Source organism: Sycon ciliatum, chromosome 8 (genome assembly GCF_964019385.1).
Source record: "Sycon ciliatum chromosome 8, ocSycCili1.1, whole genome shotgun sequence".
NCBI lineage: Eukaryota > Metazoa > Porifera > Calcarea > Leucosolenida > Sycettidae > Sycon > Sycon ciliatum.
In genome coordinates, this window is record NC_088650.1 from 22,518,002 (window position 1) to 22,529,115 (window position 11,114).

Consider the following 11,114-nt stretch of genomic DNA (forward strand, 5'->3'; position numbering starts at 1 on the left):
CATGCACCAGAATTACGAATTTCAGCACAATTTCCAACTTCACCAGGTCATAACTTTGGTCTCCTTCACTTGATTTTCACAATCTAGGGCTCGTTGGAAAGCTCTTGGCGAGAGCTACGCCTGGGTACCAAGCTCCATTATCCAGCCGCCACAAATCAGGCGCGGTAACACAGCAAAGTCGTCTCCAAGCCTGATATGCAAGCAAATTCGTCACATCAACGCCATTCCACTCTCCTTCATCGCAGAACGCTCAAATTTGTTTGAGACGATTCAAACTTCAGCCGACTACGTCATTATCATGTGCTTAGTCGCTCAAAGAGCACACGAAACGGGATTTCCCCCAAAAATGGCGAAGTGATCGATCAAATATTTGAATTTGCCGAGATGAGAATACGGCGCGCGATATCTCTGGCGTCCGACATCGTAACTCTTCGGCGATTGTTGCATTGGATAGCTTGAAGTTTCCGCTACCAAATAGACCTTTCGATTGTTGAAATGATGGAGTTACGAAGATATTACTGGCCTACAGACTTTCGATCATATATGATCGAAAGTCTGCAGACCGGTAATAAAGGGTTAAACTCGGATGATGAGCCAATGTTATAAGTAAAAAGAGAGAGGACCAAAAAGTATATAGACATGTCAAAGAATACAATTCATATTGCACATCGTGAGATGGAAATAATGCCATAGTCGTCCCAATCTGCCACACTCGTAAATCCTGCTCACATATAGAATGATGTGAGGGTCTAATGGAAGTTGGGAAGTGTGGGAAGCTTGGGAAGATTTGGATCGACAATGCAGTGCATACAATGCAGTGCGTATGCACGATTGAGTATTTCGCTCCTGCTCTTGTAGTAGTTAAGCACTCTGGTGTGGGGTAGTGCCTTTGTTGTTTGCATTGCAGCTCTATGCTATGTGGAAGTGGATCGTTTTATGTTGTTGCTGCTGCTGCTGTTGTTGCTGCTGCTGCTGCTGCTGTTGTTGTTGTTGCTGTTGCTGCTGCTGCTGCTGGAGTTGTTGTTGTCGTTGTTGGCGTCGTCGGTGTTGGTGATGGTGTTGATGCTGCTGTTGCTGTTGCTGTTGCTGTTGCTGTTGGTGTTGCTGGTATTGCTGTTGCTGCTGCTGGTGGTGTTGCTGCTGTTGCTGCTGTTGCTGGTGGTGGTGGTGTTGCTGTTGCTGTTTCAACTGTTGCTGCTGGGGTTGCTGCTTGTGTGCTGTTGATCAGGAGGAGGATTCTCATGATGTGTTTGGTTTGATCAATGAGCTATGTGCCACCGGCAAGGACACAGGTGCGTATTTGTGTGGGTTTCGTTTGCTGGAATGTCTGGTCTGTATCGTCTTGAAAATGTGCTTGCTCACTCATACGTATACATGCCTGCACTTAGGCGTGGGTGTAAATATGTTTACAAGTGTGCTGCTACCTATGCAAAGTGTAAAGTTACAAGGAACAACCTTGCTGCTTCTGTCCCCGTGCACTATCTTAGATCGAGGTAAACACAAGGCAAAACCCGGAAAAGATGAAGATCGCAAGCTGGACAAGAAATCACTCAACATCAAGGTATGTGCATTGCACATCACCTGCAGGTATTTGTTTCCTATCGAGATACTCTATACATTGTGCATGTGCTTAAATTTGTGTGGCTTGTCTACAGACATCTGATAGTTGACACAACAACCCATCGTCAGTGCTAGTGTCTTTGCTTCTTTGCCTTTGTTCACACTGTAGATATTTCAGAACCAGGAGGATATGAAGAACGCGAAAAAGAAGTTAGCCGGTTATCAGCAAGCTCTGAAGCGGAATGTTGGAACGTGAGTTGCCCCAAAATCGTGTGTACTAGTATGTGCGCATGTGTGCAGTGTGTGTTGGGAGACACTTTTTCTTCCGTCACCTCGGAGTGTCCTCAGCGTCGACCAGGCAGCAATGCCTGTCCACGCGGTGAAGAATTAGAAAGTACATAACGAGTTAGCATGGCAAGACTCACAAGGTTGAGCCTTTCTGGCAGTATTTCCGTGTACCAGCAATGTTGCTACCTGAGTAATGTTTGAAGATTGCCATGCTTATGATTGGTTTGTTATGGTGTGTTGTCTCGCAGGCAAATGCAAAAGCAGTATGAGAGTAAGATTGCTGCTGCCCAACAAGAACTGAAGGGTCTTGAGTCGCGTGAGCAGTCTCTACAGCAGCAACAACAGCGCAACACCGCGCACAAGAAACTCACTGTCTTCTAGCTTTGAGGGAGCATGCAAGCCAGAATGCGATGTGCACTCTCGTTCCCACAGTAGGACATTGTCGCATTGGACAGATGAACAGTGCGTGCTAGGTAAAGTACAACATGTGCTTTACTCCTTCTTCGGATTTCGTAGCTGTATTGGTAACCTGCGCACATCACTTGAGCCTATTCTGTATTGCTGTGTATGTGTGTATTTGCTTGCTCCATGTATTGCTAATTATTCTACGTGCAGCAATGGCGATGCTGGTCATCACTCATTGCTGCTCTGTCTACCGTATTATACTCCAGGACTGGTGCCTGCCACTCATTTCGCCTATTCAGATTTAACGTACTCAAGTACTATGTAAGCGGAAATTCAAAGGCAGCCCCTGTGTTCAAGAAAACGGGGAGGTGGGAGAGTCTGCTTTTGTAATCTTACAACAGATGGGTCTCTCTGTTAGCATGATGGTGATACTATGAGCTTTGCGCTCTAAAGCAATGTGATGGCCTGGGGTATGCAGCTAGCCAGCTAACCAGTGTAAATACTAGCTGCAGTATCAATGTAACATTTACATAATTTAGTTTCACCTGAGTGACCCACGACGAAAAAGTGTATTTGTCTGACTGAACCACTGACTCAAATTGGCCGTTTGGGTCAGGAAAGTGTTCAGGGTGAAAGGCGCGTACAGTGTTGCTCAATGAGGTCCGATCGCGAGTCAAGCGTGTGCCCTGCATCAGTTCACCACCCAGTGTTCACAGGTCTGGTGCTGCTCAGCGCCTGGCGTGACATTGACTCGCACGATTGGATTTCAGTGTGCAGCGCAGTACACATGGTACATGTATGATGTAGGGGATAGTGTGACATTTGCACGTGCTCTAGACTATAAAGCGTGATGGGAGCTGATACATACTATTATGCTGTGGCGCGAAGACCCGGATGTGATGTAGTGTGAACAAGGCGCTCGAAAGGACTTTTCATACGTCCCAGGTATCCGTTTCCTAACCTTCACACCTGCCGTTCACCTCACTCTTCACTGCTGCACTGTGGGTGTGCGTAAAGCTCTTCGTGTAAATCTCTCTCTCTCTCTTTACCTAGCTCAAATGCTAGAAGTTGGGCTAGTTTCCTTTCTTGTTCTCCTGTAAAGTACAGAGGGAATGTTATTTTCCTGGGGACAGTATCAAGCTTGATTGGTTGACAGCCTGTGTAGTGAAGTGTTTGTCTATCTCATTCAGGCCTTTTGGCCAGGTTAAATGTACATGTCAGTCATTTGTTGTCCTGTGCAATAGTTGCACACCCTTCTGGTGGAAGTTGGCTCAGTTGCATTCTTTATGGGCACATGTCATGTTCCGGTAAGTCTGTGACGTGGCTTGAGTTCATCGTGTCGTCTAGTGAAAGTTTTGTTGTGTTGACAATGGACATTTTTTACCTCTGTTGTTAACAATGTGCTGGGGTGTGTTGTGGAGAGAACCAGTTCTGTTTGGGTGTATGATGTCATCTGCTTGGGTGTATGATGTCATCTGTTTATTGATATATTGCAAGAGAGCTCAGTACTCCAGGACAGGACAGGAATCTAGGGGAGATGCCAGGGAGGCGAAACCAGGATGGTAAAGTGTTGGGGAAGACAGTAGTGGCACGGAGTTGTGTTGCACAATGTCAGGCAAAGCCCATTGTTCTGTGTTGATGAGCTGGAGAGAGCACGCATGTGCTTGCGGGGGTGTGCTGTGTACAATTTACTTGCGGAAACATTTGTCTGCACGGCTCCAACACGTTTGGCTCTACTTCGAAGTAGTCAGTGTTATTTTTTGTTTCCATGGCATTACGATGGTATGTATTCTGCACTTCAACCGTCAATGTTGGACATATTGCAGATGAATGGAGTTGAACGTTCAACTCGTGCACAGGTGTGACAGTAGCCTATTTAATATTGTCTGAGATGTGTGTATATTTATGGTCATATAGTCAACAGACATGTTGTTGTCTGCTTGGTTGCTGGCAGGCAATTTGAGTGAACCCTTTGCGCTGCTGCTTGTGTTTACATGTCAACACAAGCACATTCTGCGTGCTTCTCCTGGGAAGTCAATGGCGAGTGAGAGGGAAATGGAGCAGTGCTAGTTGTGTTGAGTTGGCAGTATGCTGCTAAGTCGCTTGTCGAGCTCTTGTGACGCGCTCTCTGCTGTCACCAACCTGTCATCGATTGTGTACAGCGCCCCAGGGTGCTTCTCTTCCTTACGTAGGCATGGCACCATGCTGTCATGCCACGCTCTCTAGCCAAGTATTCATTGTCTGCCATTTGTTTTGTTTTGTTCATGTTGCCTTGGCAGCCGGCTGGCTATTTGTGCTCTGGTGTGTTGGCGTGTTAGTGTGTTGGTATGTCCAGTGTATTGGTATGTTTGGTGCATTGCCGCTACTGTTGCGTCATGAGCCTGAACCTCTTTTGCCAGGCTTTTCCTGTTGATTTGTGGGGAATTCTTGGGCAAATTCCGGTTGACTTGAATGGGTTGTACCAATTGTTGAGAAGTGTATCTGTGGGCCAGCTGATAAGTGAAGAATTTGAACCACTTTTACAGAAGATGCATTGAAGTTCAGTGCGGGAAAAGCAGCAATGGAACAATGGCAGAGTGTTAGTTCTAGCTCAGCTGTACATGGATATACTATCTTATTGTATATCTGCAAGGTGCTTTTGTTTGACAAGAACAAACTGCATTATAGGGAAGAGCAGGCCAGGGCTCGCTCTCACACCCACATCATGGACTTGTTTATGGGCGGTGGGTTGTTGACTGTGTAACTGTAAGCCTGATTGGTGTTGTAGTTCATTGGTATGTTGGAGGCGACAGGTTTGATTATGTCGCCATGAAAATAGCCTACGGACAGTGTCAACCCTCCAGGCAAGCAGGCAAGGAGTGATCCCGATAGCGATCCTCTACAATGTATTCTTGTGTGCAACGTGATCTTTTCGTTACGTATGACAGGCTCCTGTCCAGAGTGGATATGTTACTAGATGTGATAAAAACAATTATAGGTGTGTGTGTGTGTGTGTGTGTGTGTGTGTGTGTGTGTGTGTGTGTGTGTGTGTGTGTGTGTGTGTGTGTGTTCTACACCCAGTATATACATCACTGTCACATCTCTCCCGTCGTCGTGTATTGTATCACACTCCACACTGCACATTGCACACGGGGCAGGTTGGATGTAAGCACATTGCAGGCAATGATCACGATCTGTGTCGCTTGTATTTATAGCGAATATGCAACACAGTGACACATCTCCCCATGTTGATACTTGGCTCACATCAGGAACTTGCCTCCCTCGCCCATTCCATGCATCACGCGTCCATGTGTGTGTGTTTGACTTACTGGTCCTGGAATGCTGGTGGGTTGGTGGGTGTAGTAGGCATGGCTCTTAGCACCATTTCTCTAATTCTTGAATGTTTTGTTTTGTGTGCTCCACTTGAGAATCCCATGTTTGGGTGCCCTAATACTCGCTAGTACAGTACGCGTCTGTGCACATGCATGACTTTATGTGCTTGAACATCCATGTTTGGATCTGCTGTAAGAATGCACCTGGTCACAGCCCTGTAGCCAGTACAGTCTGTACATGTATGGTTGTGGGTTGTGCCATGTGTCTGACTACAGTACACAGTAGGTGATTATCACTGCTCGCACAGTGCTCAATGACCCAGTCGCGGGGGTTGGGGCTCTCTAACACAAAATTCAGAACAGGGTTCTAGTGTATGCAACTCGAGTTTCACACGAATTAAGCACATGAAACCAGAGCTACAGTTTACTTATCACCATTGTAGTCGTGTTGTACTGGGTGTGTGACGCACGCACACACATGCACACACGCATGCGCACGCGCGCACACACACACACACACACACACGCACAGGGACAAGTCTTGTGCGCTGTGTTATAGCTCTCTGTGTGGCCAGCCTGAACTAATCTTTACCTTATAAGATGTCACCAGTGTTAGCATGTAAAGTACTTACACGGTTAAGTCTCAATTTCCATGTTTGGCTTGCTAATCCACTGCTTGCTGCTGCTGCTGATATGATTTCAGCAGGTTGACAGTGTGTCAAGCTCGTGTCAACGTGTCAGAATTCCACAGCATGCAGCTTTCTGTGTTGACATTCTGTCTGAACTGAGATGCCTTGAGCGTAGCCAGTAGCCTACTAGGTAAGCCGTTGTCTGGCGTTGCATCTTGTCCCATATCTCAGTGTGCAACACACCGACTGCACAGTGTGTGTACCAGCCTGTGCACTGAAGTACACAGGCTGACAGTGACAGGCATTTTCATAGCTAATTAGTCCGGGGACACATCACATCTCGTCCGGAACTGCTTTTCATTCGAAATTCTTTTCAAAGTTGATATTAAAAATGCCTGGAACAAGTTGCACCAGTACCGCTGACTTAGATTGAGTTTGGTCAGTTGGGAGTAGTGATACATTGTGTTGTGTCACACGGTAATCATTCACCACACCCACTAGTGGTCTTCTTCTATCTCCCTGAATCTGATCGCCGATGTTGTAACGTTATTCACTTTGATTGGTGTGTGGCGAAAACTAAGGAGATTGGGATGGGGTGGGGTGGGGTGTAGGAGGGTAGGAGGGTAGGAGGATGGGGTGGGGTGGGGTGGGGTGTAGGAGGGTAGGAGATAGTACATACATGTACATGTACATGGGCGTGCAGCAGCACTTTAGTTGCGTGTCTTTGAGGACAATTATTTCGTCTTGGCGACAATACTTGTGTCTTTGGCGACGATACTTGTGTCTTTGAGACTTTGGTGGTGATGCTTCGATGTCCCTGTTTGGCACGGTTTACCCTGTGCATATGTTGCTTGGCATAATGATTGTACATGTATTGCTAGACCCTCAGCTAGTATGGCAGGCTGTGTTAAGTTATAGTAGGAAACACCATTTCCTGCCCCCCCCCCCCCCCTCCCCCCTTGAATGATTGAAGGAATGGCTTCCAGAGTGTGCACTTAATCTCCAAGTTGATCATTGTGACCTTGTGGCCCGTAGGTACAGGAAATGCGCAGGGCTTATCTTCAACTGCTGCAGGCACATGATGTGGTTATCAGACACTTGGGGAAAGTGATATTTCTGGTTACAAGTGGATGGCCTGGACGTTTTGGGTGCTATATTAGGATTGCACTGTGGAGATAGTGTGACGCATGACTTATGGTGTATGTGTGTGGAAATGTTTTTCGTTTGTTGATTCAATGTCGTTTAGTGATGCTCTTGGATGGTTGGTGTAGCCTTACTTTATGTACATGTAGACTCGTATGTAGCCCGTTTCACCACAGCACTCCTGTGTAACAAGTTGGATTATAGGTTTTATTGCCATGGCTTGCATATGAAGCAGGCTGAAGACCAGACCTGCAGGCTAAAGACCAGACCTGCAGGCTGGCTGGAATCATCTCATGAAATGTTGTTGGTTGACAGCATGTAACAAGGTGGAGGACACCGTGTTCGGAAACACTGACCTTTCTACAAACCATCCATGGTTGGTAGAGCCCCGGTCGGTTGCGACCATGTGAAAGGGGTGTTATAAATCATCTACATCTACATGTACAATGTATTTAACCTGCTGTACAAACAAGTATGTGCACAGACTGTCAGTATTGGTATGAGGTATGGTTCATGCCAGACCCTATGGTGAATCCCTGCCTCGTACCAATACACTGCATGTGCTTGTGTTGTGCAGCATATACATTGGACTTGAACATTGTAGATGATTGCAGCCAGATATGATCTCCAGTGCTCCTTATGCAAGCCATGGCAATACAACCAGGAATTCATTCCTGCTCCACTAGAAGTGGTTGATCAGGAATGAGTAAGTGTGTATCATGTGACTGGACGTGTGTATGTGTATACTGGTAAAGGACCTACTGTGTAAGTTTTTAAGTTTTAATTCAATTTGCACAGAGTTTGTGAGCGTTAGTCCCGGGTGGTATGCTGCTCGGTTCTTTCAAACCATATTTGGTGACTTGCCCCCTGCTGTTTGTCAGGAGTCTTTCCTACTTTAGTTGGCATTTCCGTTGCATCGACTTCTGAGTGATTTGCTTCTTGGTGATGATAGGGCCAACGGCGTGTTGCTCAGTTGTTCAAGAAAGAAAGAAAAGTGTTGTAATGTGTTTGTTTTGCCCAAGCCCATAGGGCTTCGACTGGTGTGTGGGTGTATGTGTGCATGCGTGTGTTTTACTTGTTGGACACACAGTTCATTTGTCTGTGTTTGGGTTGTAAGCGGCGAATGTTACACGTTTGTGATCATTCCTAAACTTGTTGGTTGTGCATAAGGACAGCATGTTCAGCTGTTGGATTCATGCATTACTAACAGTACAGAGTGGATGCCTCTGTTGCATGCAGAGAAGCTAGATGTACACGTTCATGGTTCATGTGCTGGTGTTGCGTGTACTGGTGTTGCATGTACTGGTGTTGCATGTACTGGTGTTTCATTTCTAGTTCTCAGTGTCTAAAGTGGCCTATTCTCCTGCTGGCTATGTATGCAGTGCAAATATAGTCGGGGCAAATCTTGCTTGAGACACTCTTGTCGAGAAGACCCGGGAGTTCACGTCGGTCTCCAGTGTATACTATTCAGAGTGACTCAGTTTATACTATATCCGAATTCCAAGTATTGTTTATACAAGTATCCATGTAGGGGTATTTTCACCGGTTCCCATTGTCAATGTGGACTTAGGATAGTTGTATAGTAAAACCTGTGTGACTAACGACCACCCTTGTGACTAACGACCACCCTTGTGACTAACGACCACCCTTGTGACTAACGACCACCCCTAGCCCTTGGAGCCAGAGAAAGCAGTTTTTAGTGGCAGGTGGTCTTTAGTTAGATGTTTGCACCGCACAACCATGTATGGATGTGAGACCGTCCGTGCCTGGCGAAGTGGTCTGTAGTAGCAGGTTGGTCGCTAGTCACGGTGGTCTGTAGTAGCAGGCTGGTCGCTAGTCACGGTGGTCTGTAGTAGCAGGCTGGTCGCTAGTCACGGTGGTCTGTAGTAGCAGGCTGGTCGCTAGTCACGGTGGTCTGTAGTAGCAGGCTGGTCGCTAGTCACGGTGGTCTGTAGTAGCAGGTTGGTCGCTAGTCACGGTGGTCTGTAGTAGCAGGTTGGTCGCTAGTCACGGTGGTCTGTAGTAGCAGGCTGGTCGCTAGTCACGGTGGTCTTTAGTTACAGGTTTTACTGTACTACAGTATTGTTGTTATATACACAGAAGCCTTGCTTGGTAGTTTAACATGTTTTTCGATTTTGGACTCTGCCAGCCGGGTTATGGTTGTAGTCAGGAGCACTACGCGTCCTCGCCTTGTAACCAGGGAGTCGTAAAATACCGGTATTTTACGACTCCCTGCTTGTAACATGCTGTCAAAATCGAAAAACAGTAGTGTTGTTGTAGTGCCCGGGCACTGCACAATACAATGGACATGGACATGGACATGCATGCCGGATCAGCAATGACTTGTCTTGCAGCTGTGAGGACTTGAAGGGCTCAGTCAAAGGTAAAATGGCCGAACATACATGTATGCTGGCAGGTCTACGTCATGCATGTATTTTCATAGTCAGGGAGTCGTAAATTTATGGTATTTTCCATTCCCTGGTCATAGTGTACAGCACTAATCATGTCACACATTCATGTACATCATGCTTCATAGGCATTATCAGTTGTCCTCACATTAGTACTCCACACTGAAAATTAATGATTACTGATTGTGGGTGCTGAATGTTATTCAGCCTATGCAGTGAAGACCAGAAATACCGTTGGGCACAGAATCTGTGCAGGCCGGTGACCGTACTAACCAAGCCTCTGCCAACCTGAACAGGGATACTGATAGAGCTGCAGTGTAGTATATGTTGGACATGTCATGGCTGATGGACCCATTATACTTTACAAAGTGGTCGGCAACATATTGACATGAGTTGAAATGGGTAAAGGGTGTATTTTGTTGTTGTTGTTGTTGTTCTAAGGTGCTTCGAAGGAGACTGCGAGCATAGCTGCTTTAGCATCCCCGCGCTCCTGTTCCAATTTTCTGCGCTTCACTGCATACATTACATTCCAGTAACCGACTCAGTCACTGACACGGTGTGCTGTGTGAGATACTGAGGTATGTGAACTGTCCATGAATCATGGAAATCCTGAGTTACTTGTAAGCCGGCGACAAGGATCTTATGCTGTTGTTATCTCTGAATGCTGCACTGATGCACATCATCGTGACAATCATGATTATTTCATCATTACCCCTGGCATCTCATTCTACTACACCGAACATGCAGCTAGCAGAGTCATCGTTGTGGGTGATTAATGCATGGACTTTTTAGAAAATACTTCAAACAATTAAACAAATGTCGTTTTTGTACATATACCTCCGTCACACATCACACACGCCTGGTCTCTGTATTGCATTCAGTGCCTTACCGATTGTCACTCTCTCCCTTCTCTGTTATACCCCATTATTTCAAGCGCCGGAATGATTCAAGTTGTGGTGCAGCCAGCCGTACAAGATTACAACAATGTAATTGTTAGGTCCCTACCCTGCTGAACCGACCGTGATTGTCGGAATGAGTGAAACCAACAATGGTTAGCAGCAGTCTGCTTTCATTTCCCTCCTCACTGTTAGGCTAACAATAGAACATTATTGCATTCTACTTCTTCTTCAGGCAGAGGTGGCAGAGAGCTATTGACAAGGCACGGTGAACCTTACAAGCCCGTAGTCTATATTTAGACGTTTGTTCTGATTTGTCCCTCTGCAGACCCGAATTTTCTGATAAACTTCTTTTAACATTCAGCTATTGGCAGTTACATTGTAAGTGCTTGAGCACTTTTCATGTATGCTTTGTAGCTCTTCCTTTGTTGGCATGCTGACAAGCGCAGTGAAGTGGCTGAGTAAAGGAGGTGA

General features: G+C 46.3%; 1 protein-coding gene across 1 annotated transcript in view; it reads left to right on the top strand.

Annotated features, from left to right (window-relative positions):
* The window catches only part of LOC135822353 (zinc finger CCCH-type with G patch domain-containing protein-like), a 22,629-nt gene extending 19,317 nt beyond the window's left edge, over positions 1-3,312 (top strand). The window contains exons 14-17 of the mRNA XM_065335097.1: positions 1,229-1,292; positions 1,488-1,561; positions 1,730-1,812; positions 2,097-3,312. Coding sequence (XP_065191169.1) covers positions 1,229-1,292; positions 1,488-1,561; positions 1,730-1,812; positions 2,097-2,229 — 354 coding nt within the window. The 3' untranslated portion in view covers positions 2,230-3,312. The remainder of the gene's footprint in view (positions 1-1,228; positions 1,293-1,487; positions 1,562-1,729; positions 1,813-2,096) is intronic.
* The last annotated feature ends 7,802 nt before the right edge of the window (positions 3,313-11,114 follow it).